This window comes from Cheilinus undulatus, linkage group 17, assembly GCF_018320785.1.
Source record: "Cheilinus undulatus linkage group 17, ASM1832078v1, whole genome shotgun sequence".
NCBI lineage: Eukaryota > Metazoa > Chordata > Actinopteri > Labriformes > Labridae > Cheilinus > Cheilinus undulatus.
The window spans coordinates 21,065,644-21,092,926 of NC_054881.1; the positions used below are offsets into that span (position 1 = coordinate 21,065,644).

Genomic DNA, 27,283 nt, shown 5'->3' on the forward strand with positions numbered 1-27,283 from the left:
TATAAACTTAAAAGCCCAGCTGAAATGACATATTTTTACAAGTCAAAGTAAATTCCATTATTCTGATAATGCCAGATATCAACTTGATCAGCTGCAATTTCAAAACATCTTTCCATTTTTCCTAAAGTCTTGGTAGAGTAGCTGTTGAAAGCAGAAAGTTCATTATTAGAAAATAAGGGGAACATCAGGTGAAGTTATTTTAATGCTAAACAATTCCAACCTTGGGGAATCTGCAGCTTTCTGACAGAAAAGGTTGTATTTCCTATGAACAGTTTACACCAGTTCACGTCTCCTGCAAAGCACATTACAACATGACCTTGTGGAGAGAGACGTGAAAGGTGCCTGTCGACATTACAGCGATGTTTTACGCTCTTTTGATGCATCAGCCGTCACTTCAAAGATGTTCAAAAATAAACTCTTAAAGCTGCTTTTTAAAGTCATGAGGCTCAGTCTTCAAAAAAAAAAAAAAAAACAAACGCGAGAAGAAATGTGTGTCACATTTGGGACGAGGAGTGGGAGTGAAGCTGCTGGAGGGCGGATTCTGAGGTTTATTCAGCGGAGGACTAATAATCTCTGGCAGCCTAGAGGCAATGCCATCCATCACCTACCTTGTCCTGTTCTGATTCAAGGCGGCAATAATGGGATAGGTTGTTTATGTGAATCAGTGAGAGCTAAAGTAGCACTGATACTGCTCAACCTGACAGCTGGTGGAGACATGGAGTCCACTTTAGAAATAAAGACTAATATACTCCTTGTTTTAGGGAGGATCACACATATAAACATCCACATACTTTATATAATAGCAGATAATATATAATTCCTTAGAGTTGATTTGATTGGACAAGAGGCATTCTGCGAGTGCATATATAGAAAATAACAGCACTGGGACTTAAAGTCTCACTTTAACTCGGGGGTTCTGAATGGTTTTAATTCTCATTAAAGAAAATTAGTCTAGATTGATTAACATAAGGCCACAAACTCAACTGTCAACAAACTCTTATTTCACTGGTTATACGTATGTGGATGCAAACATGAAGATTAACGCTACAACCTAAATCAAAACTTCCAAAATGTCCCAGAGTTTGCCAAGGAAGATTCTTGTTAACATTTTATTGTATTAGCATTTGTTTTTTCTCTCAAAGCATAAGTTATTTTTAGGTATTTAACGGTGAGATCAGTCCCTAACGCCTCTACAGCAGCTGACTATGAGGAAGTTGGTTGAAATATTTGAACTATTTATTTCCAGGGCTGTTAAGTTGTCCATTACTGACTATGACGGTAGTGTGGTTTCCCTGGATGAGTGTAAAAACATGCAGAAAACAGGTGTTTTGTTTTGATTCTTGGACAGGAAAATTGTACTCTCTATGAGCCTGAAGTGTAGAGATGAACCAGAAAACAGCAGATTTAATCAGGACTGGAGTGATTATTGTCTAATTATGTGTTTATTATACGTTGTATTTACTAATAATATTTGACTGGTAGATTTCTGTAAAAAATCAGATGAAATGTTCAGTCAATCCTGATAAAATTGTTGCATTCTCGATTATTTTGAGGTTGATTTGCTAGCTGTAGGGATTGAAAGACAAAAGATACCCTAAAACTCACATAATTTTTTTATTCACATCTTAATCATCTTTGGGGGGCCGTATGAGGAGCTTTGGGGCCTGATATGGCCCCCGGGCCGGCAGTTGATGATCACTGATTTAGCGGTTTGATAGCAGCCCATGTTACACGGGTAGCTCGGATTTAAGTCTGGCCTGTGGCTTCTTTCCCGTACGTCTCATGCCCTCTCTCTCATCCATATTTCCAACTCTAACCACTGTCCTCTTTTATAATTAAAGGCATAAAAAGCCCAAAAATAAATAAAAAACATCCCACTTACCCCTATGACTACAAAAAAGCCAACATCTGCATACACCACTTTAATGTTTCTTTGGGGGGTTATTCCAGCAGATCTTTTTTAACTTGTCAGTTTTCATTAAACAGATTTTTAAAATGAATTCAAATAATAATGTAATCAATTTAACCCTTTAAAAGTCCATTTGTATCAATAACCACTGATCGTCACTGATGTAGTATACTTATTTTAAAACATTTTATCACACTAACAGATAATGTGATTATTATGCTATTTTTAGAGCTTTTTTAGATAGAAAATTATTTTGAATATGTAAAACAAAGTGCAAAGTGGTAAAATAATGCTCATAGATGAAATAAAAATAAAAAATACAGTGCAATGCAAATGTCACATGTAACAATTGGATTTACATATCCAAAAAGGAGTGGGAGGAAGTACACTCTTATTTAATCCCACCCCTTCCCAAGAATTCACTAATTTCCAATTATCAAAATTAGAAATTCATCACAGATTTTATTTCCATTATCAAATATATATTTATCCCAGTCTGGCATTGATCAGACACTGCATTGATTTTAATGCATTATGTTTCTAGGTGCAATGTCTGATTTTAGTTTACAAAAAGTTTCTTATGCCCTCCTCTGTGACCATAATGTGGTTTTCCCAGGTAAAATCATGAATGCTGCAAAAATTCTTCAAATGTTTTTCTTTTAATTATTTGTATCGAAACGCTTTTGTTAATTCAAATGATTATTTAATCAAATATGTACACTTTACATGCAGTTTGTCTGATTTTGTTGTGGATAAAGATTTTTCTTTATCCAGATTTTTCCTCCTATGATTTAAAATGGTCATTCAAATTTCTTCAGATAAAATTACATGTATATTTTTTTCTATTCTTCAGGATTTCTTTGTTCACTTTTTTTTATTAAAATGTGTTCAACAGTATTTCTTGACTTTTCCTGAGTCAAACTGGCCTTTATCAGTCACTTTCCTGCATCAGATCATGACACATTGCCTTTCAGGGTGTACCTCTGATGCACTGATTTGTCACATTTAACAGAGACATTGATAACCCTGGGCTGCTTTGTGCTTGTGCATGCAGGCTCATGACAGTGCACAGATATAACAACATGGGGAACAGAGTTAAGAATCTCCTTCATTAACCTTCATTTCAAGGCAGTTAGAAAATGTGATTTCAGTGCAAGCCAATTACATCCCCCACATTTTGGTCAAAGAGGGTTGTCATTTAAAAAAGCATCATGGAAAAATAAAAGAAATCAGTTTAGACTTGAGAAAAAGAATTGTTAATGCTCCAAGTGTTAAGAACTGACGTGAGAAGTTTCATTAGGAAATTTAATGAGAGGCACACAGTCCAGAACAAGCCTGACAGAGGTAGGAAGAGAAAGATTTCAAAGACTCTGGAAAGAAAACTAGTGAGAGATGTGTCTAAAGACCTCAGAACAACTGCCAAGACACTAGTGAATGACTTAGCCAAGCTAGGAATTGTAGTCTCAAAGAAGACCATCACTTCAGCCCTGCACAGGAATGGACCAATAAAAACTCAGCCTCTGCAGAAGAGACACCTTCAAGCCCGAATGAAGTATGCTAAGGACAACCTGGAGTAGGATTCTGCATGCTGGAAACATGTCCTTTGGTCAGGTAAGACTAAACTAGAGATCTCTGGCCATAGAGAGACGTTGCTTATGTTTGGAGAAAGAAGAGAGGTGAATAGCCCAGAGAACACCGTCCCCACATTGAAACATGGTGGTAGGAGTATTATACTGTGGGGATGCTGCAGTCAGCAGTAACACTGGGTGTGGATCATCGCTTATCTTCCAACACGACAACAACCCAAAACATAAGTAGCTCCTGGTGAAGAACTAATTCCAGAAGACCAAAGTGAACTTTATTGGTTGGGCTGCACAAAGCCCTGACTTAAATCCCACTTAAATCTGTGAGGTGAAGTGAAGACCAAAGTCCATGCCAGAAGACCATCAAATCTGGAGGAGAATGGGCTGGGATTCCTCAGGAGAACGTCTGAAACTTGTTGAAAAACTACAACTAATGGCTGCAGGCTGTTATCCAGCTAAAGGGAGACACTATTAACATCAAGGGGGTTAATAATTTTGACCCTGCTTGTTTTTGTAAAATAATTTTGTTTCTGTATGCAAAGTAAAATAATGTAAGCATCCAAAATAAAATCCGGATGCTTTGAAAAGCTGTTTAAAAAATTCCTTGCTCTATTTAACAATACATGGGAAACACTTAAAGAAATACATTTTCATAGGGGTCTAATAATTTCACCCTCATCTGTAGCTGTATATTGGTTTGCACAAAGACTCACAAACACAAGTAAAGGAAGTTATTTATGTGTTGTTTTTTATAACTCAAATGAATTTCTGAATACAAATTAATAACCTGTTGATGATTAATGGTGCTTACTTACTTATATGACCTTTTATATGCAATAATACAATCAAAGTTATATGTCAGCAGTTATCTATGACCATACTAATATTCAGTTACAGAGTCTCTCTGATTTTAAAGATACATTTTTTAGGCATTGGACAACGGTAGATACAAACAGGGATGAGCAATCGGGGAGAGGCACAGGCTGGGCCACCCACTCACATGGGTCCGCCTCAACCACTAGGCCACCTGCGCCCCAGAACTCTCTCTTAGCTAATGGTTCTAAAATAACCCTATTCTTAAGTGTATGTATACGTCATCTTGCGTGTTTTTCTTCCCCTGACTAAGAAATTAATTGCATTAAGGCTTAGCCTTGTATTTGGACTGAAATAACCTGAGCTGTTCTCATCTGTAAACATAAAAACATCAAATACTGAAATGATGGAGGAGGGAGTAGGTCTGGTAAACCATGGCAGGAATACATTATGCATTAAGTTAAAATTAATAGAGCATAAAAGTAGTGGTATATTGTTCGCTCAGATCAACTTCATTTGAATATTTTAACCTCTGATTGGTACTACTGAAGCCTTTCTTCACAAAGGAACATGAGAGGGACAGTGCTTTTTAAAGATTTCAAAGATTAAGAGACATGTAATCCAGCCTGAAACAGTCCTCATTAAAGCTTTACTTCACAAATGTCACAACGATTATAATAATCATGCTTCTGATGAGTTTTTTATAGTACATATCGGCTGTAGAAGAGAAAATGAGTTGAGGGATTACACTGCGATCAGAGGAATTTCACATTGCACTGCAGTGGCGGTGCAGCCTTCACATTCAGACTCTCTGAGACTGAAGCTACACTGCCTTCTTGTGGCCACAACTTCACATGACAACATTTAAAGATCCATTAGAGTCACACTGGCATCAAGCCACCTTTTTCCAATGTCACATCCCAGCCTTTTTCGCTGTTTTACAGCACGTAGAGATTGGAGAGTATTAATTGATACCTTTCATGACACGTTGGCCTGAATCCAGTGCAACTGTGGTGTACTTCTGAATATCAAATCCCGTTCCCCTCTTTTTCCTCTCTGCCTTTTTACTTCTGGCTGAATCATCAGATCAGTGTGTCTCCCTTTCCAGGTTACTGTTTCTGCTGTGTCAGGCTGGCGTGCTGCCTGGTCTTTCCCTAAGGTTTGTCTACTTCTGTTTAGTGCATCTGGAGACAAACATCAGAGAATGCACGAGGTGAAAAACGGTGCAGCCTCAAAGGGGTTTCTCGTTGCTCTCATTCAGTAAATTTCTCACAAACACGTCCTGGGGAGGATAATTTACACTGTGAAATAAAATGAAGTCATTATTTCAGAATCTCAGGAGAGCTGGACAACCAGAAGCATCACACAGATTGTGTTTTAACAGCCTGTCTGTTTATTTGACACCTGTAGACTTTGAGTGTATAAGAAAACAAAAGCATTGAATTCAATCACACAGAGGAAACAGAATCTATCCTACAGCACAATGCAGCAGTAGACTGTTAGTCTAGCTTACCTTTGCAAGGTCCACTAGTGAGTTTGCTTGGTCATTCAGCTTGCGTTGCTCCATTTTAACACTTCTCAATCTGAACACAAGACCATTCAGAACCCAATGAATGAGTGCTACAAGAACTGTTGTATCAGAGAAATTGTGCACACACAGAGGCATACACACGGAGGACACTCCTATAGGACATGCACAGTGTAGAAAAATGCAGGGGGGGGCAGTCTGTTTGTTTGAGCTGCATGCAAGTGGAAAGGAGACATCAAAGGGGGGAGAAACCAGCTCTAAATCCGTAATCGTAAGAATAGGGAAAAGAAATAAAAAGGACTCTTAGAGTAGCAGAGCACCTCTGCAGTGCTAACATCATTTATCAAGGCCTATTTCTACTTGAAGTAAAGCAGAGAGATTACAACAAACCCAAAAAGGTCACTGTTGTACCTTTAAATTTCTCTTTCTGGTTAAACTCAACCTTTTCTCTCTTTATGAATAATTTAGTGAGTCAAAAGCCAAAGATATCAAACATTAATCTATGTAAACACAAAGGCTAAAGTTTAACCTTCAGGTATGTCCACTATCCTCCTTTTAAGACACTACAAACAGAGAAAAAGGGTGTCAGAATTAGGGAAAATGCCAAGAAAGAGGCCTAAAGAATTTTGTATTTATATTAAAAATGGTGAAGCTGTGCTGTAAAATAACAACAAACCTCACCTACTCCATACGACATGCTTAAATAATTCACATCTCCTGTTTAATTAGGCCTCTAAAGCCTGTTTTTACTCCTCCTCTCAGGGGGCTCAAAAACAGCAACTGTGCAGTATTGTAGAGCGTCGACCTCACACGGTTTGAAGATATTAAAGAGCTTTTTTTTATTATCCGAATCACCCACGCCTGCTTTGTTAATTAAACTGGGTGCAAAACGCAAAACAACATGATGTCAGGTTGAGTCTGGTTTTTAAAAAAATACAACCAACCAAGACATGGATGCAGTTTGAGCGTGAGGTGATCATTAGGCTGAACGTGAATCGAAAGCAAACTAATGAAGACAGAGAAGGGATTGAAAAGGGGGGACCTTTGGGAGGCTGCTAATTAGCGTAGATGCACCCATTCTCATGCAATGCAGGATCGTTTGTCTGTGTCCTGAAGACAGGCAGATGTGGAGTGAAGATGATGGCTTAGACCAACAGAGGGTGCCACAGGAGTCTCTAAAAGAAAAGCAGGGTGTCCTGACAGGACCCGAACGCCTCATACAGAGCAGAATCCAAAAACAGGTACAGAAAACCTTTGCAAAAACAGCACATTTATTCTCTTCAAACAAGAAAAAGAGGGCAGTCTATCTACAATGATGATAGTAACAGATATTCAATGTTACATGAGTCTGTAGTTGATGTAAGACCTGTTATAGTTCGACATTTCACTGTTGGATGACAAATAGCTGTCACATGGGGGTGAAAGAACAGGGCAGCTCGAGGTCAGGATGAGGAGGCCACGCTCGCTCTGGCTTTTATGGGTCCACGTGTCTCTGTCCCTCCGTCAATCACTCCTCACCGGCAGCTCTCTCTTTTATAATGGGCACTTTAAATCTGCTCGCTATTCATCAAGGGGGGAAAGCAGCTATGCTAAGCTTTTCAGGACCACACTAAATCAGCTAGTGCTGTGCTGTGTTTTTTCACCAACTGGACTTGATTTTTTTTTTCTCTGTGGTGTCCTCACAAAATGCAAATTTTTCTTCATTTTAAAGCCTCTGCTAGAACTTTTTCTTATGTTGATTTTGGCGGTCCCTGTGGACAAAATAGTACTTACTGTTCTTTGTTTACTCTATTTCTAACATGTGCAAGTGATGTTTTTATAACATAAGGGTTTTTCCCCCTCCTTCTTTAAAAGCAACAATGTGTGGGTTCATTTGGTTCCCTTTGGCACCCACCAAAGGTTCCTTAGTGTAACTACACCATCATAAAACCAACTGACAAGGCACAGTAACATATCAGATCAGATACAGCTCAGATATGACTGCTGGTGTCTACAGCCTGCTGCTTGCTGTTTGCATGTGGAGTATGTTAATTTGGAGTGTATGCATGTCTATCCAGCATGCCAAGATGTCTTCGGAATAAAACACCAGACAGTCTCGCTTGATTCTGATTCTACCTACTCAGCAAAAGGGGCATTTAACTAGATACCAATACTAAAGAATACTAAAGATCCCCCCAGTGTAGTGCACATTTTGTAAACACAAAGTTTAAAACTCTTGATTTGCCCTTGAGTGATGCCTGCAAATCAAGAATGAAGCACCAAACATCATTTCCATAGCAACCACTCTCTTAGAAGAGGAGCACTAGATGGGATATTAGTAGCGAACGCTATATAAAAATATAATGTTTACTGGTGATTTTCAGCTGAATGAGATGCTAAAAACAGTATTGGAGAATGCCTCTTTGTTTTGTCTGCATATTTTGACATTAAGATTAAACACTAAACAAAGAGGTATTTGTGAGGACAGTTACATAGCTATCAAGGCTTTTGTATGCTTTATGAACACTGCCTGAACACGGAGAGATGCTGCTTTCAGTCCAGTCTGAAAAATTTTCTGTAATTGTTAATGCCCTCAAGGTGAATTTTTTTTATTAGACAGAGTCACTTTAATTTGTGTTAAATAAGCAAATTCTATTTTTTGCCTCCTGTTACTTATTTGACACTCAAATACGCCTAGAATGTATTCATCAACTAAAATGTGTATAGTCAGAATCTACGCCTGGTATAACAGTGACGATTTTGCAAATGGCCTTTAGTGTTAGGCTGAATGGCTACATTAGAGAGGATAATTTAGTTCCTGCTATACTGTAAGGCAGAACAGTAGGAGGTTGTTAAAAACAATTTTAAAAATATTTGAAAAATTGTTTGATTGTTAACTTAAATTTTTCATTTGAGAGAGTTGAGAGAACACCTTTTAAATTTTTAAGTGAACAGTTCTCAATCAGTCTAGTCTATTTTTTTTTTCATTGTACTGTCATTAGACGCTTTTGCAACATGAGTGAAGTTACTGACTCAGGTAGAGAAGTCGTGACTTTGGGACCAGCCTCATGAAACAGATAAGTAACTGAACTCTGTGAAAAGCATTTTCTGGGTTAAAGTGCACCTTGCAGCGTTATTTAGAGGAAGGGTTTGTGGTAACATAAATTCTAAAACAGTTCTTCAGTTATATTTTTCTGAATTAATTGAACACATTTTTACTTTTAAGTAAACAGTGCTCAGTCACTTTATCTATTTTTTGTCACTGCCCTTAAATTCTTTGACTATCATCCCTTAATTTATAAAGTTTTTCCTACTGCACCATGAGTGAAGTTACTAACTCAGGTAGCAAAGTTCTGCCTATGGAGAGAAACCACAATACACAATGGATGGCAAACTGAACTTGATGGAAAAGGATTTCCTGGTTCAGTGTAAAGCTTTCAGCAGTTGTTTTTGACTGAACTGTATCCCCCTGCAGTAGATTCAGGCATTTATATAACAAAAGAGAAATAACTTATTCTGATACTGATGGATGCTTCGTTAAGACACATCAGTAGTTATCTCAGTCTGATTCATTCCTATTTAAAAATGCCTCACAAGAGCTTTATTGGTCACTCTAGTGCCTGTTTTTCTTTTCTCTCTCCTCTGACTGATCCACGCCATCGCTCACAGTTGAAACCTCTCAGGCTTAAGCTGAACCGCTCGGGGGCTGTTTACTCTGACCTTACTCTCAGGTGACTTTTCTGTTCCTCCAATCCTCTGATCTCTGAGCTAACAAGCACTCACGTCTTGTCATGTTTCCAACTTCAACCTTGCGGATGTAAAGGGACAGGATTCCCAAAGGGGGCTGGGGCTGAGATGCCTGACTTAACAGCTGCTACATACTGTAACACAACGCCTCCGCTGTGGTAAAACGCACCATCCTTATGACCTCGACAGTGTTTAAACTGCTAACCCTGCTAATTCTTCTTAGAGCACTCATGCATGACAGCTGTATGTCAATGTTATTATGCTCCTAACCAGGCATGATAACACCGGATCAGCGTCTCAGCTACTGTGTCATCCAACAGAGAAAAATCGAGGGAAAATGTGGCTGCAAATGTAGCAACAGGCGTAACAATGGTTCCACCCGCCGAAAGATGACCCTGAGCCCTGATCTGTATGAGCATGACAGCTGAGTTGTAGAACATGACTTGAGGGATATTAAAGATTAAATACTTGTGCGACTGCAGGTCTGTGTCCTGGAGAGGCTCGAGTTGTCATCCTTCGGTACGTGAAAGCACAGTTGGTTGGAGTTTAATCAGTGGCTTTCTGATTAAAGATCAAATTCTCGTCACATCCATGCAGAAATGGAAAGAAAAACACCCTCCATCACTGATAATTGAAATTCACTTTGTATGCAACGGTAGGAGTGTGCAGCATGTGTCAATAATAAGCTGTTTGTGCTGATTTTTAAACACAAAATCCTGAATATTTAAGGGAAAATGTGCGACTAATACGTTTTATTGATACAAATGCCTATTAAAAACCATAGAGCAGCTCTTATGGCAAATAATGCTTGTTTGTGGCATGAATTTCACTTATCAAATGAGGGAGTGTAATTTTTTTAAGTCACATTATTGGGTTGAAGGACAAGCTGTCGTTAGCATGCACACAACAGGTCTGTATATCTACATGTGAGGCGAAGACTTACTTTCGAGCTCTATTGCATTGTGTCGACACAAACAGGAAAAAAAGGAAACATGAGGTAGACAAATGAATTATTACAACATCAGATAAACATATTCAGATGGCACAATGTGTTTGCTCATGTCTGACTGCTGTAACCCTCATCTCTTCTCTGAGCAACAGCAACTATTTATTCCTGACTTCTTCCTTCCTGCAACCTGCGGTGTGTTATCTCCCTGTGTTGCTAGCTGCAGCTCTGTCTGCTCTTTAATCCCTTTTTTTCACTCTAGTCCTGTTTATCAGAAGTCAAGTAAATCAAAACAACCTTCCTGCTAACTTGAGTAAACATTCACAGCGCCTTGCAGCACCCTGTGGCTCCTTTTTACAACCGTTTGCACCTCGCATCCTTTCCAGTGACTGATTCAGACCTCGGAGAAAGTTTTCTTGCAGCTCTGACCCTGAGGAAAACAGGCACAATGATATCTGATAAGATGTTTACTATCGCCTCCTGACAGGTCAAGGATGGCTGCAGGCCTTTTCCAACCCTCCACTTGAATGATTTTCTCACTTCCCATCTTGTATTCATCACAATCCAGAGTTTGTGCAACACACCCTGCACACTGGCTTCAGGCAAATCTATAAATCCCAACCTGGTAACACTTTTAATGAAGCCCACCTCTATATCACATTATAATATTATAAACATACTTATAATGCAATATAGCACACCTATAATTCACTATAAAATTGATATAACACTCGAGGTTGTTTATGCTTTATAACAGTTTATAACAGACTTTCACACTTTTTTCAGTTCTGCACCATTAATCAAACTGCAATCACAACTGGGATTTAAAGGTGTGCAATGGCATGTCCCCATAAATATTGCCAAATATTTGTATTAAGTAGTACTTAGGTTTACAAAAATACCTGCAGAAGAGCCTTTAAGTTAACAATAGTGCCACTGCATTGCATTTGGTGAAGGTACATTTAATTTTTTTTTTAAAGGAAAAACTTTTATTTTTGGGGAAATTTTGGTATTTTTGAGGTATGCTGCTTAATATTTGTATGTTTTATGTGACAAAAAAACAAAAACAAAAACAAAAAACTTTAAAAATCATTCTGAGCACTATCCTTTGTAACCAAGCTAGCAGACTCATAATACATTTATGTATTATATCGTAATCACAAATCAAAGTGTTGTCCAGTTTAATTGCAATCAGATGTTTTTCCCAAATCCTGCAGCACTAGGGTGTCTACAAAGGTAAATATTTTAAAAATAATAATTTAAATTAATGAGAAGCATTTTAATGAAAAACAAAAAAATCAAACAAAGCCTGGAGGAAAAGTTTTAAAAATGTGACTAATATAGTTGTAAGAGGTAAAAAGAAGTTCTTTCTTAAACCTTAAAGTCCACGGTGTGACACATCCATCTGGGAAAGCTTCAATAGGAAACGTTTGAGAAAAGGCAGAAGCTTTGAAAAAAACTCGGAGTGTGATTGGGTGAACGTTCTGTCTGTCTCATCTCTACGGGCCAATCAGAGCAACAAAACACGTGATGTAGTCGCTATCGATCAGCGCGTGCGCAGCTACTGAAGACTAACGCGAAACATGGCGGCTATAGACATGTAAGTACTCGCCTTTGTCGTTTTTGAAAAGAAAACAACTCACTGCTGTTGTTTTTTCTTCTTTTAACGAAGAAATGTTGTCAAGTTCTGATAAAACTGGCGCTCTAGCAGCATCCACGCTAATCTCTTCCTCCATAACTGCACCAGCTCTTGCTACTGCCAGTTTACGTCACGACTCTGCTGCGCCTGAAAGTACTGCCCCTCGATTGGTCCTGTCACTTTCTAACCGGGCCCAAATGGTTCAGATGGGAGCTTTGCAAGATGGATTCGCCAGTGAAAACAAGGAAACGGCAGTATCCATCTGCTTTGCAAGGTTACGGCATGATGTCATCATGCAGTATTTTTGTCATATTATAGCATGGAAACATTTTGCACTGCAATCACTTTGTGTGGAAAGTTTGTATTTCTCTTTATGTTTTTGTTTGATGTCAACAGGCAAAGTAAAAAAGGAAATATGGTTGTTTGAATTTCATATAAAAAATAATTTTACAGGTGGGGTCCGGTGTTCCATACTGTAAAGGACTGGTGCTAATATTTTTTTAAATATGGCATTTTATGTTATTTTTTTTACATTTGTACTCTCTGTTAATCAGTAAAAATGCACTCCTTGTAATTTCTTTTTCCTTAAATTTGTGTTCATAATAATATAGTAAAGAGGGGCCGTTAATAATAGAAAAAATGCCTTTGTATATATTTGTATTTTTTTGCATTTAACTTGATCTTTGTATTTTTAGTTTTTACTGCTTGAGGATCCCACATAGCCTTGGAATTCAGAGAATACTTTATTGGTGTTTTTATAGGCACAAAAGTTATTTTGAACTTGGGCATTAATTAGTAGACAAAAAAACGCCTTTAGATACAAACGAATTCTAACCTTGCAGAGCAGATGGATACGCCCATTTCCTTGTTTCTCAGTGGCGAATCCATCTTGCAAAGCTCCCATCTGAACCGCTTGGGCCCGGTTAGGAAGTGCCAGGACCAATCAGCGACGAGGGGCAGTACTTTGGGCGCAGCAAGTCGTGACGTAAACTGGCAGTAGCAAGAGCTGGTGCAGTTATGGAGGAAGAGATAAGCGTGGATGCTGCTAAAGCACCAGTTTTATCAGAACTTGACAATATTTCTTCGTTAAAAGAAGAACAAAGAACAGCAGTGACTTGTTTTCTTTTCAAAAAACGACAAAATTCAAGCACTTATATTCGCCATGTTTCGCGTTAGTCCTCAGTAGCTGTGCACGCGCAGCATGATAGCGGCTCGTGTTTTGTTGCTCTGATTGGCCCGTAGAGATCTGACAGACAGAACATTCATCCAATCACACTCCGAGTTTTTTTCAAATCCTCTACCTTTTCTCAAACGTTTCCTATTGAAGCTTTCCCAGATGGATGTGTGAAACAAATCCATGTGGCATGTCAGGTTAAATGAATTCTGTGTTAAAATATTCATTTTTATCTTAATACATGCCATTTTTCAACTTTTATTTTTACGCTTACAACATTTTTAAAATTTGTGACTCTTGAAATGACAACTTCCAGCATTTGCAGAATTTCATTTTTGATTTTTTTTTTTGTTTGTGTGTGTTTTGAGGGTCCTATGTCTATACAGTCAGCTAAATGAAAAAAAAAAAAAAATGTTTTCCTTTCACAGAGTTTAGGCTGTGCTGAAAAAATATACCAAACATGAACATGGTTAACATTTCCTGAGTGGTTTAAACTGCCAAAAGAGAAGAATTAACAAATAGCCTGTGGATTTCTAAGGGTCAACGTGGAACAAGGGTTAAAGAATATCACGCATGTTTACAAAAAAAGGTTTAAGTTATATTCATGTCTGACTTTTTTAAATACATATCTTAATGAAATCTCATTTGTCGCTTATATATACTCTTTGTCTAGGATCATTTAATCCTATCATAATACGTGTTATTTATCTGCTTTATTACCTCCGCCAAGGAGGTTATGTGATTGGCAGGGTTTGTTAGTTTGTTAGTTTGCTTGATAGTTTGTCTGTTAGTAACATAACTCAAAAAGTTAAGGATGGATTTTGGTGAAATTTTCAGGAAATGTCAGAAATGGCACAAGGAAGAACTGATAATATTTTGGGAGTTATCCGGACCACCATCTGGATCCAGGAATTTTTTGAAGGATTCTGCACTATTGAGAGATAGGGCTAATGGGGGAGGTCTGCACTCTCCCGAGTGCTTTTCTAGTTCCACAGTATGGTTCATTTAGGAACATTTCATACGTTCACTTTTTTGAAAGCACTGCTGTAAGGTACAGGTTTTTTATTTTTATGCTACTATATAATTGTCTGTTTTAAATAGAAAAATACACATTTCAAAACTATCATTCTGCACATTCCCCTTAATAACAAGGCAATAAGACTCATGATAGCATTTATGTATTAAATCATAACTGAAATTGCAAATCGCTGTATTGTCCAGTGTAATCACAACTGCACACTATTACCAAATCCTACTTTCGATAATGCATAATAATCCCTAATATAAACAGTATCTAATTAGTTTTTTCAAACATTAAAGACAATAAAGCCCTTGTTTATAAACCCTTACTCTCAAACTTGAAGGGAAAAAACTGTTGAAACTATTAAAAACTTTTTAATGTTTGAAAAAATTTGCATCTTAAATCATTAAGTGTGTAAAATGCTGAGCATCGAAAAGTTTACAATGAATGTTATAATTGATGTTACAGCATTTTGCATTGACTGAATCTTATTCTTTTTCACTTTTCTTTGAGCAAACAATGGCTATTTACAGTGACTTACAAACAGTTCATAATGGACTGTAATTCACGGGTTACATGACTTCACTAAGTACATCGAGTGACCACTTAGAGTGACTAGCAATAGCATAAAAATTTAGGGCTGTCAAAAGATTACAATTTTTAATCATGATTAATCTCAGGATTTCTGGAGTTAATTGTGATTAATAACAAACTTATCACAGTTTTTTGAATTCCCACTATTTTACATTTAAGGGTAATTGACTTCCTGTTTGGATACAGACCTGATTTTAAAGGTAGCGCTAAGATGATAGCATGGACTTGACCACGGATAAAAAGAGCTTGTTATGGATTGAAAAGGAAATATAAAGTTTGACAACACAAGGTTCAGATGACTTTTCACTTGTCCACTGAGCTGTGTATGAGTTTTCTGATGTGAATTGATAAATAAAGGAGCAGTGGGGTACATATTTTTCATTGCTGTGGCTGCAGGAAAATGCTGTAGTGGCTTAAACACATGATGTTGATAAGGGACAAGAAAGAATTTGATTAATCGTGATTAGAAATGATTAGTGCACTAACTTTGGACTGTCGTTAATCGCCAGTAAACATGTTGCACTGACAACCAACCTCATTATGAAATGCCCTATAAAGTGTGATGGTTGTTATAAAACATTATGCATATTTACATATGAATGCTAATCACTACATGCACACTTTAACACATTATAAGTATGCCAATAACTTTCATAGGTGTCATAATGGGTTATGAAAAAAATTATAAATCATTATAAATAACTTATTGATAATAGCCTCTAACAATGTTATACATCATTATAGGTGATTATACTGCATTATAATTATGTTTATAATGTGTTACAATACATTATAGTGGGATGCTTCAAAAATAGTGGTACCAAAATCTCCAAGAAAAGGCCACAAACAGAAGTTAGTAAGAAAAGGTGTGACGGCAGGATGCTGACACCACGCTGAGCAGTTGTCCTTGCACACAGAGCAGGACGTGCCTTTTTCCCCAAATGAATCTGCTTCTTTATAGATTTAGCTCAGAGGGGATTTCCATTATTAGGCCGTCCTAAAGAACAGGAGACATGAGACACTGTCATCGCTGCTGCAAATCGCCTGAATGCGACAGCAGGGGACGTAATGACTCGACTAAGCAACCATGACAAAAGGCTATTAAACCACAGCACAAATCTGGATGCAGGTTGCAGCAGCAGCAGACAGATTTTTGTTCTTCTCTTCCTCGTTATTGAATGGCCTAATGCCTCAGAAACACAGATGCATGTTCAAAGGATTCATGAGCAAATCAAAGTTGAGCACAGGAGACCACAAGTACGTACATAAAACCACAGGAAGCGCACAAACATGTAAAAAAAGACATTTCACTTGAGCATAAAAAGACAATTATTACACATCTAGATGCTTAGATATCTAAACCACTGATTTGAGAGCTAGTTTGTACAGAAAAGCTACAGACAGGATGTGCCTTTAAGCACTGTAAGTTGCAGAAAAACAAGAGTGAGATCGATACGGTTTTGGAGGTAGGTAGCACTCGGGGAGTCCTCAGGGACCCACTAAAAGACTGGCTGACAGGTGAGTGTCTGACCAGCTAGAAAAGCACACCCAGATGTGTCAGCCATGAGGTCAGCATGCGAGCTGACTCGAACAGAAGAGACACGCAAGAGTCAATCTGACAAATAAAGGTGAGCGAGAGGAAGAGGGATCAATACCACACACCTGGGGATTCTCTAACTGGAGATTACTTCAGGGTAAAATATGATATGGGTCCGTTTTGGAGGACTATTTCTGTAAAATTGTTGAAAAAATGACTTTTCCCACAAAATAATTACCTTTAATGGGACTTTTCTGACTTTCAATCAGGCAAAAAACCCATTAACACATTTTTTATATTTCTCTCTTGTAAAGACAGTTCTTACTGTCTCTACAAGAATGGATCAGAGGAATCTACAGTACAAGTGTCACTACTGGGAGAAATTTGGCCCCTTTGCAAGACAGGAACAGCCATCAGTGGTATGTTGCTGTGGATTCTGTATCTTAGGAGGGGTCCATTAAAACAAATCCAAGAAAACTCTGGCTTGCTGTCTGACATATAAAATAATGATGGACATCTCAATAGGAAGTGGCTGACAGCAAATGGCAACAAGCAAAGTAACATCTATATATCACCCTCCTGATTCAAGTATTTAACTTGTAGGGTAATTACAGAGGTGTGCTAGAGAACCATCTTTGGTATTTTGGACAATTAGATCATATGAAAACACATCTATTATAAAAAGAAAAAAATAAATTTGAGAACAACAAACAACAACCCTCACCTTTCCTTCTGAGAGAGTAAATATGATGAAACACTACCAAATGACAACGAGGCAACTCCAAACAAATCTTTGATTCATAATATTATTGCTAATTATGTAGATATGGAATGTTTATATTAATTGAAAATGACTAATTCTATGTCGCATATATATTCAATATTTTGTAATAGGTGGTGTCTTGTTACAGTGGCTGTCATGACGATCGTGACAAACACAACTTGTTTATCACTGCCATGGAGAAGACTGATGTTATGTAAAAGATTACTACATAAGGCAGTGAGAACTACTACTGCCTCTCTGTTGCTGCATCTCATTCATGCTTGGTGCGGCTGACTTGTGTTAGACCAGTGTTATTCTCTGACACCCGTTGCCAGTCCAATCACAAGAGTCTGTCTGCAGACTGTTCACCTAAGACGCTGTATATCTCAGAGCAGAAGTGCCATAATTTGCCGGTACAACGTTTTAGATTTTTTTTAAATTCATAAAACAAAGTCTGGCAGTAAGAATTACATTGCAACCATAACAGACTGATTAAAAACGTTACTACATGTGTCAATGTAGCTAAATTAGCTTTAGCAATGTAAGCTTTGGCAAATGTTGCTAAAGCTAACTTAGCCACGTAGATAAAGTAAGCTGCTGCTTTGTAAGCTTAGCTTTAGTTATGTTAGTTACATAGCTCTGTTATCTACGTAGCTTACACAGCTTACATAGCTACACTTGCTGTGTTAGAATGTTTTCATGAAGGATTAGCTAATTTCCTGTAAACAGACTTTTTAATCAGCTTTATCAAAAATTTTGCATCAATTTTTGCAAGTCAGGTTTTAACTTTAGGTATCTTAACCATTACCTTAACCCTAACCTTAAACAGAAGTTTAATCTGATTTGATTTCAAAAGTTTACGTGTATTTTCACTCTGAGATATATGGCGTCTCAGATGAGCAGCCTTTGAGAGTGGAGGTCAGAGAGGTAGGGTCTGCAGCCATAACTCAGCCCACACCCTCTCAACCCCTGTAATGTTATGGCTGCACTAGGAATTTCCAGCTCGGCTTGCCATCCTCTGCTGCTGATTTCATATTTTGAATTGAGAGCTTTGATCATGATAATCTTCCCCTCCATGAGGTGTATTTACTAAACAGTAAACTGATGTTGTGGTTTTATGATGGGATTTCTCATAATGAAGGGGAAAAGCTGTTAAAAGTACCCTTCCCTGTTTATGCTGTGAGCAAGTCATTGATAAAACCAAAACATTGGTTTACTGTTTAGTAAATAAACTGGGTACTGTGGGTATTCTGTCAAAGGGAGTTCAGCCTAAAACCATAAATATCAAATATTTTTTACATTCAAGTTTTGAGGTCAGGGAGGCTCTGACACAGTAGGGTGCATTAATATAATGACTTTCACACAACTCACTTGAGGATTATTTTCATAAATTGGTGTTTGCTATGAGCCTTGACTTGGGACATGCCCAAGATCACCAGGGGGAGCAAATCTGGCCCAGAGTGAAATTTTAAATTGTCTGGTGTTTGGCCAGCCTTTGGCTTTTGGTAGTCTGTCATCACATTTACTCCTTCAATTATGGAGCTGATGTTTATTTGTTTCTTCGTTAATTTGCCTCTTTAGGTCTGACACCATGAGGATGACAGATTGTTTGCAGGTTTGTACCTACTTCCTTTTTAAGATGTCCTTCCCTTTTTACAGTTTGCCTTATGAAGTCTAGTGGTGGAACTTTTATTATTTTTTTGCAAGTTAGACAGTAACCAGGTGTTTTCTTAGAATATTTTCAGGTAAAATTAGGTTACTTTTGCACGAATACTTTGGTTGAACTATTGCCAAAATACGCCCCAACTTTATGGGAAAAACACCAATCTCCACTAAAGAAGATAAAGGCTTTATATGCATAAAAGATGCGTATTTTAGAATGACACATAAAAATCTGCATACAAATGAGTGGCAAAATATGCATGGATGTGGTCTCTTTGCAAATTTTGTCCATTCTTTGCAATGCCAAACTGACACCAAATCTCTCCCCCATCTGCAAGTTTAAATTCAGATAAAACATGGTGGTGATGTACAGTAATTAGCACATATTTTGCTACAGGTGTCAAACAATTCAGATTTCAGGTTGCATTAGTAAATCAGTCAACACACTGCTGGATAAAGAAGGAGTAAGTCTGAAGTGAGACCGGGTCATGATCTTGGGGTACCTACTGGTGAATGGCTTGGAGAAATTTCCTCTGGTGCTTCCTGACTTTGGCGTGGTCCATCTTCCTCACCAGTTTGGTGTTTTTATAGATGAGCCACGTCTCCCTGAGAACATTCGCAGCTGTGTTTTTCACCTGAGGTGCAAAGGAATCAAAAAATATTCAGTAAAGGCAGCAGAAAAGGAGAATATCAATGGTGTCAGAAAAACAGAGTAGCGTTCACTCACTCTTTTTGTTAGCTGGGTGTCCATCATAAAATTGTGGACATGTTTTTCAGCTTTGGTTAATTCCAGTTTCTTTGCCACCACAGCCACCACCAAGGCAGTGCAGCCAGCACCCTGTCGAATAAAGAACAAATTATAAATCAAAGAAAGGACAGGAACAGGCAAGCAAACTGGATTTTTACAATTTCAGTGGCTCCTGGGTCAAACACAACACCTAATTGAAAATAACGCACATTTATCTCTTTGAATTTTTGAAAATCTTCAACCTCAAAACTCCCTAATTAAATGTTAAAAATATGTATTTATACAGTTTCTTATTTTCAATTCTCTATATAATTTTTTTCCCTTTTGAAAGATTTTGGCCAATTTTTGTCTTTATTTCATACTCTTTATTGACTCAGTTTTACCATGATAGTTGCCTGTAAATAATCTCTCTAGTCAGGGCTAGTTTTTGTAATTATCTGGCCTCTAAGCAAAGACACAGATGGGGCCCTTCTCCATTCAGCTAAAAGCCATCATAGTAATGAGCAAAACAATTTGAAGCGCTTTTTTTTCTGGTTATAAGCCAGTGAATCACAGGATGTTCACATATCTGAAATACAAACACTCACATTGTTATATTCTAAAACATCCCTCTACTGCTAAAAGTCATACATTTTTATATACTTCATGCCATTTTACAACACAGTAATAAACCAGTTTTTTGTGCCTGAAGGAATCTACTTATCAAGAATTTGTTTGATATGAAAATATTTTGAAGCTTGAACCTTGCCGATAGGGCCACGGGTCCTCCGCAGGGACTTTATTAGATAACCAAAATCTTTTGATATTTTTTATTCACTCTTGGCCCCTTGTTTACATTTAAAATACTTCCATTAATCATTCAAAGTAAATTCAGATACAAACCTTGTATTTGATGCACACCTATAATGATTATAGCTTGAGGGCTCTTTGAGCATGAGGTCCCCTGATATTGCCTCCCTACGTCTAATGGTAAAACCAGCCATGCTTGATGTTTCCAAGAATAAATAAGACATTGATTCACTTACATCGTTGTTATTCAAAGTTAATAAAAGAAACATATTCCCCGTTGAATTTGATTCACCACTTCATGAGTCCTCAGAGTGTAATATCAACAGAAATGAACCAGCCAAGGATAAAAACATAGCAGCAAAACAAATTCAGAGGATAAATTAAACCTGCTTTATACCACTTAAGACACATTTAATAATTATCAGTGAATTAGACATTGTTAGGGGTGCACCGATTGAATCACCGATCACCGATCTTTAAAAAAGCCTGACCTGCCGATTCTGATTTTTTTTATAACTGACAGCATACACCTTCAATGTTCCAATCTTATTTTATTGAATAACATTGAACAATACCCGTGAAACAATACAAACTTGTTGTTTTAACTGCACATAAGGTAGTTCTCTCAAATATAAATGAAAAGTTTAAAGCATTGCTATCCAAATTACTAAATTATATCAGTTCCTTTAGTCTTTCATTTTTCACATTTTAGTAGGTAGACACATATGAAACTGATCTTATCCATCGATCTTATTTACAAAGATCGGCCGATCGCCGATCTCCTAAAATTAAGGAAATCGGCGCTGACACCGATTTTGGCTGATCGATCGGTGCATCCCTAGAAACTGTGATTTATTATTTTATGACTATATAGTGATGCATCAGTTATTACATGCTCTTAAAAAGTATTGTTATTATGGTCTTGAAGTAGGTATCTTATTCTATCATACCATATAATAACATACTATATTGTTTTTTAACATACTGTATCATATATTTTATTGTATGTGTCAAATCCTATTCTATAGTGTGTCATGTTTTATTTTATCATATTACACATTGTATCATATTTGACACTCAACATGCCTAATGCATCCTTGAGCAGATTTTACTGCTTGCTTATTTTACTGGTTTTGAAACTTAATTTCATAAACTCAAAGATGTTTTTCATAACTGAAATTTGGTCTGGTGGTTCATAACACAGTGGCCATCATACAACAAACTTTAAAAACAGATTTTTGTATCACTTTACGTGGACTTTAAGTACTTCATACAAAGGTATCCGATAAGAAAACACGCACAGGTGTTTTATTTAGGGTTTCATATGTGTCAGTGTCATGTTATGCTTTTTTGGTGTGTCATATCTTTAAACCTTAGATCCTTTAGCCCTTTCAAGTCTTAGACAGCAGACTTTCAGGCTCTCCATTTGTCCTTATCACATTATCCTTGGTTATTAATGTCACTGTGTTATGATATGATAAAGTGTCAGCATCCTAGTTCACAATATTTTCTAACATAATGTATCCCAACTTATCCTGCCATTACTATCCTTCAGTATCACATTCTTTGACTTTCCTATTACTAGTGAAATACTGCCTTAAAAACGCATTTCTCACCATGATGCCAGTCAGGAGGCAGACACCTTTCCCACAGTATGTGTTTGGGACCATATCCCCATATCCAATGGTAAGAAACGTGATTGAGATCAACCACATGGCTCCTAGAAAGTTGCTGGTTATGTCCTGGTTGTCATGGTACCTATAATGAATAATAGATGTGTTAGATTGACTGTTTTAATGCACCTGAAAATGCATACTGTATGCACGGAGGCTTCATCTTTAAAAAAAGGGAGTAAAGTGAATGAAGTACTGTGCATAGAATTGAGTATTTGTAAGGACACTAGAGGGCTGTAATCTTGTAAATCTTTCTACCTTAATGCTCAGACACTGAGTGAGCTTAGACGTGTGTACATTATCTATTTTTACGCCTTATCTATGTTTCATGCTGAGCACAGCAGCCTAGCGTGAGAAAGTGATCCAGGCACCTCTCGCAGGCTCTGACAGTCCATGCAGCGATGATCCACAGCGAGATGGTGAACACTAGCAGCACGGTGCCGGGACAGATGGTCATGAGGGTCTTCATCACAAAGCGTGTGTTGAAGTTAATCTTGTTGAGAGCCCCAATGCTACGGGACGAGGCGTCCGTGAAGAGCTTGCTGTGTAGCAGCATGACACGAGCGATGAGGTACAGCCGCAGGAACATGGGAATGGACAGGATGATGTCCACGTCTGCATCTGTTTTGGATGGCACATAGGAGTAGGCCAGGCGCGCCGTCCAGGTAAAGGTGTAGTTCCCTGGGATGGGGTGGATCGCACACACCAGGATCTCCAGGCAGATGAAGAAGATGCGCTCATATGTCATGGCTATCCTCCAGTCATCGGCTGCGTTGTCCACCATAAATAACTGCAAGAGAAAGGGCACTGTGAGGCCGAGCGGGGGTGAAAGGCATCTAACATTTTCATCATGGTGACACAGCACGCTACAGGAAATCATTAAATCCCATTAAACAATAAGTCACAGAGAGCCTCCAGTCATTAAATTACATTTTTTTGAGTCACATTTTCTAAAGAGTTGAGCAGCTTTTATGGACCATTTCCAACAGAATTAAATTGACCAAAAAAAAGGAAGAGTAGCAGCCAAAGAAATGTTAAATACCTAATACGATAAGAACAGGCTGTTAACTCCAACAAGATTAAACATGGATCTTGTAGATATGTGAGAGGTGATCTGATGAACACTGAAAAATCATGCCTTTGTCTTTCTGAGTCCATTTTTAACCATTAATACCATTGCACTTTAAAGTGTTTATTCCTGCCTTGTGGAGAGTTATTTGGTTTTTTTTTTTAATTCTGTTTAGTGGGTGTATAACCACAATTAATTACCTTATAAAGATCTTAACTTTCTTGTGTAATTTCTTTTTAACTAGCACAATGTGGCTGTTTCTGGTGCAGGTTATATTACTGTTCAATCTATACCATTTACAAACATTGCTGCTGAGCTATAAATGTTTCCACTTGAACGCAAGCTTGATGTGTTACTGTGCCTATATGTCATGTAATTTCAGGTGAAGCATTTCTTAATTTTCATGGAGCTAATTTCCCATGTCTTCCTAGGACTTTTCTTAAATTTGATCGTAAGAAAATTTCCAGAGAAACATACATCACTTTCATGAGGTGCTCTTAAACTGGTGAATCGTTCACACCAAAAACAGATGAGCCCCATGTCCTAGTAAGCTTGAAGCTTGTGCATGTTTTTCCTAATTAAAGAGGTAGTGAACACTTTAACATTTTTTTTCATCTGTACACTGAGGTAATTTACTGAACTATAATAAAACGCATCAGTGTTGGTGTTATAGCTGAAATTTGTACCAAACTGATAAAAATCTCGATTTTACGGCTTTTAATTAGCTCAAACAGACATCTGCCTTGAAAAATCTTTTCTGAAAAGGTGGGGTTTATCTACGTCACAAACTCTATATAAAAGGTAGAGCGTTACCGCCTCTTGCTGACTTTACCATTCAGAGACCAATCCCATCCTCTCATGCCTGCATCTGCACTGTCTCGGCTCTGAGAGCTCTGGCTATAGTAACGCCGCTGCTGGAGCCAATGGACTGAACAGGTATTGCTCAGAACCAGCACGGTCCACCACGACACTATAAGCCTATGTCAGGGGGACTCTAGAGGAGAAAACTCCTCCACTTTAAAGATCGCTATGAGGCAGCAGTGCTGTGGGACTCTGTCTGTGTCTCTCTCTGATAAGGGGACATCCCTGTCACTCCCGTCTCATCTGGAAAGCTCCGTCCTTTTCCCCTCCCTCCTCTCGGAACCAAACTGTTCACTTTCTGTGCATTTTTTGAATTACGGAGGTGGGCGGAGTCAGCTCTGAGCCGGGGGTTCACTTACACTTTAACATCGATAAATGCCCCTTTTGAACTCATATATGAGAATGACACTGCAGGGCTGTTTGCAAACACTGATTGCACACAGCGTTTAAGTGAGGGTTAGAGAGATGAAAATGATGACCAAATTAAAATAAACCATAAAAAAGTTGCTCTCTGGAATTCAAGTATGAGAAAATGAAGCTTAGCGGCAGCTCATGCAAGACATGGTAGTCATACACTTAACTGTGACCAGCCAGCTGATTCCAACAGCCAATCACAGCTCTTTCTTTTAACAAAGCAGTGTATGTAAATGACTTCCATTAATGCTAATGGACCACTATGCTGCAGGCAAAGCTTAACCTTCTCCACCCCAGCCTCCTCCCTTATAGCAGAAAGCTTGTTGTACCCTCATATTCAGATTAATGCTATTATGGATTAACTTCTTTTGAACTAATTTTATTGTAGTCAATACGCATTATCATAATTGTTTCTATCTATATGGAGGTTTCTAGCCATGCGGTCCCTGGAAAGTCAAAGCACGCTGCTTGAAAAACCCAGGGAGCATCTTTTGAGCAGAGCCTTCTCAGCCAAGTAAACTGGGTATCCATTCTGCAATAAAGTAAGTGTTCCTGAATGAATACTTAGGTTAAGATAGTTCTTAAGGGGATGTAGTACTGCTCCAAGTGAAACTGAAAAATGATTAAATTATATATTGAGCACCACTAGCAGATAATAAATATTCAACACAAACACAGAAATCTGAGGATGTCACTTCAGACAGCCCTATCATCAGAAAAAATGTATCACACTGTGATAAGAAAAGGTTGAATTAAAGAGGAAGTGAAAATTTTCTTCTTCAGAACGGCTGATGAATGAAGGCCTTTATAAGCTGTACAATGGAAACCAAGGCTTTATTCTTTTCTGTTATGTGATCTTTAAATTAAAGTGGCATGGGTGGCATAGGAAGACATAAATCAATAAATCAATTAATTAAGAGGAAAAATAACAGAAAATTAGGAAAATTTGAGATCATTTTGTCCTTTCATATTCTATATTCATGTTATTTTCAGATGATCTTTGCCATTAACTGTGCAAAGTCGATGGAAAAGCCAGATTCCAAATGTGTCATCAGTGTCATTTGAGGAGAACAAGAGGCAACTATGGTCAAGGTCTAGTTGTCTAGTTATACTTCAAGCTAGTCAACAATGACAATCAGGGATTAGCTCAGATATAGCAGCAGTTTTTTTTTTAGAACACTGGGTCACATTTCTCTATTATTGCTCTTCCCTGGCTTCTGCAAATGTTTGATTCACAAGCTGGATCCACTGACAGTTAACAAAGACAGTGGCTGTCTGTGGAGCCCTTATCTACTTAACTCCTCCGAGCTGCGCACGCCTACAACATCATGTGTTTTGTTGCTCTCATTGGTCCATAATGAATAAGGCAGACAGAACATTTGTCTAATCATTCTGCAATATTTTTTTTTCAAAGGTTCTGCCCGTCACAAACACAGACTATACTTCTCATTACATTATTTTACACATCCTTGCATTTTCTCTCCTCAACTGACCTGGAAATTGTTCTCCCTCAACCATGATAAAGGCTCTTCCAATTCATTAAATGCACCTTAAGGTGTGAGGATGGAGGAGAGAGGGGCTGCAGTCTGAGACTGTTTATTGTTTTTTAATTTTTGGACAACGATATCGATAAACTCACTTCATGGTGGGTTATTGTGCAGGTTAGGCATAAAAAGCCTTGGTTATCACCTAACGACATAGATGAGGATATTTCAAAGGATTGCACTTCATAGTGATGCCACATATAAATATTGATTGTTTCTTGTTTAAGACAGTTTATAATTAATTTTTCTACCATATTTATGCAAATTAATCCCAAAGGTTTTGGAATGATTTTCAGTGAGGGTCTAGCATTTGCACAGGGGGCTATGAGGTGAATCAGCTCATCATTAGTACCTGATGTCGCTCAGACCGGCGCTGTGAATTATTGTTTGCTGTTTGTCTCCTCCCTTGTGTGTCTTGTTCAATTCCCTGCTGGACTGAGCTAAGATGCGAGGAAGCGATGTGAGTGAGGGATGCAAGGATACCAAAGGGGGAATTGAGAGGGACCTTACTGGTAGTTGTCCAGATGGATATGAACTATATGTCGTGCTATGGACAGTGTATTAAATTGAACATAACCCAATCTCTCTGGGTATTTATTTGATGTTTGGGACAAAACTAGACATAAGAAAAAAAGATTAGACCTAACCTGAGGTCTATCACCTCTGTCTCTGATGAAAGAATAATCTGTAAACCTGTCTCTTCTTCTGAATAGAGTCCTCTATATACATCAAGTGATCACTTAGGTGGTCGGCTGCATATGCAACTACTGTATGTTTTTCTGTTTCTTTTTATTGTTTTGGTTTTTGATTGCTATATCATGTGTCTGATGTTTGCTATATGAACGCTTTATTGATTTGATGTCTTTATATAATTTATAGCGGTGATTTAACTGTTAGTTATTGTATTTTTTTGTTTTTTCACTCCATGTAAAGCTGAAATGTGCTTTATGAATAAAAATGATTTCTATTATGGCATTTTTCAAAACTGTTTGATCAAAAGAAATCCTTGAAACAATAAAAATCAACATTAAATTTGTGGTTTGTAGTTAGACGGCTACATAGCGATTGTGACTGTGATGCACCACGACTCAATATTGTGACAAACTCCCCCCTGATTTTGTTTCCCTCCCTGCTTCAGATACAAAAAAAAAACAAAATAAGTGTTACATTAGCATCATGCAGTAAGCATTTTCAACTTCAAAGCATTATGCTGATGGGAACATCTGCCGCCTTCACATTAGCATTAGGTTCTGGTCGCCTGGTCACCCCGACCAGAAGGCAGGCCGCTCC

General features: G+C 37.9%; 1 protein-coding gene across 1 annotated transcript in view; it reads right to left on the minus strand.

Annotated features, from left to right (window-relative positions):
- kcnn2 (potassium calcium-activated channel subfamily N member 2) overlaps window positions 1-27,283 on the minus strand; it is a 50,004-nt gene that overhangs the window by 2,719 nt on the left and 20,002 nt on the right. The window contains exons 3-8 of the mRNA XM_041811529.1: window positions 22,477-22,895; window positions 22,049-22,190; window positions 19,623-19,733; window positions 19,403-19,530; window positions 10,503-10,511; window positions 5,819-5,888 (exon numbers count right to left, since the gene is read on the minus strand). Of these exons, the coding sequence (XP_041667463.1) occupies window positions 5,819-5,888; window positions 10,503-10,511; window positions 19,403-19,530; window positions 19,623-19,733; window positions 22,049-22,190; window positions 22,477-22,895 (879 nt within the window). The remainder of the gene's footprint in view (window positions 1-5,818; window positions 5,889-10,502; window positions 10,512-19,402; window positions 19,531-19,622; window positions 19,734-22,048; window positions 22,191-22,476; window positions 22,896-27,283) is intronic.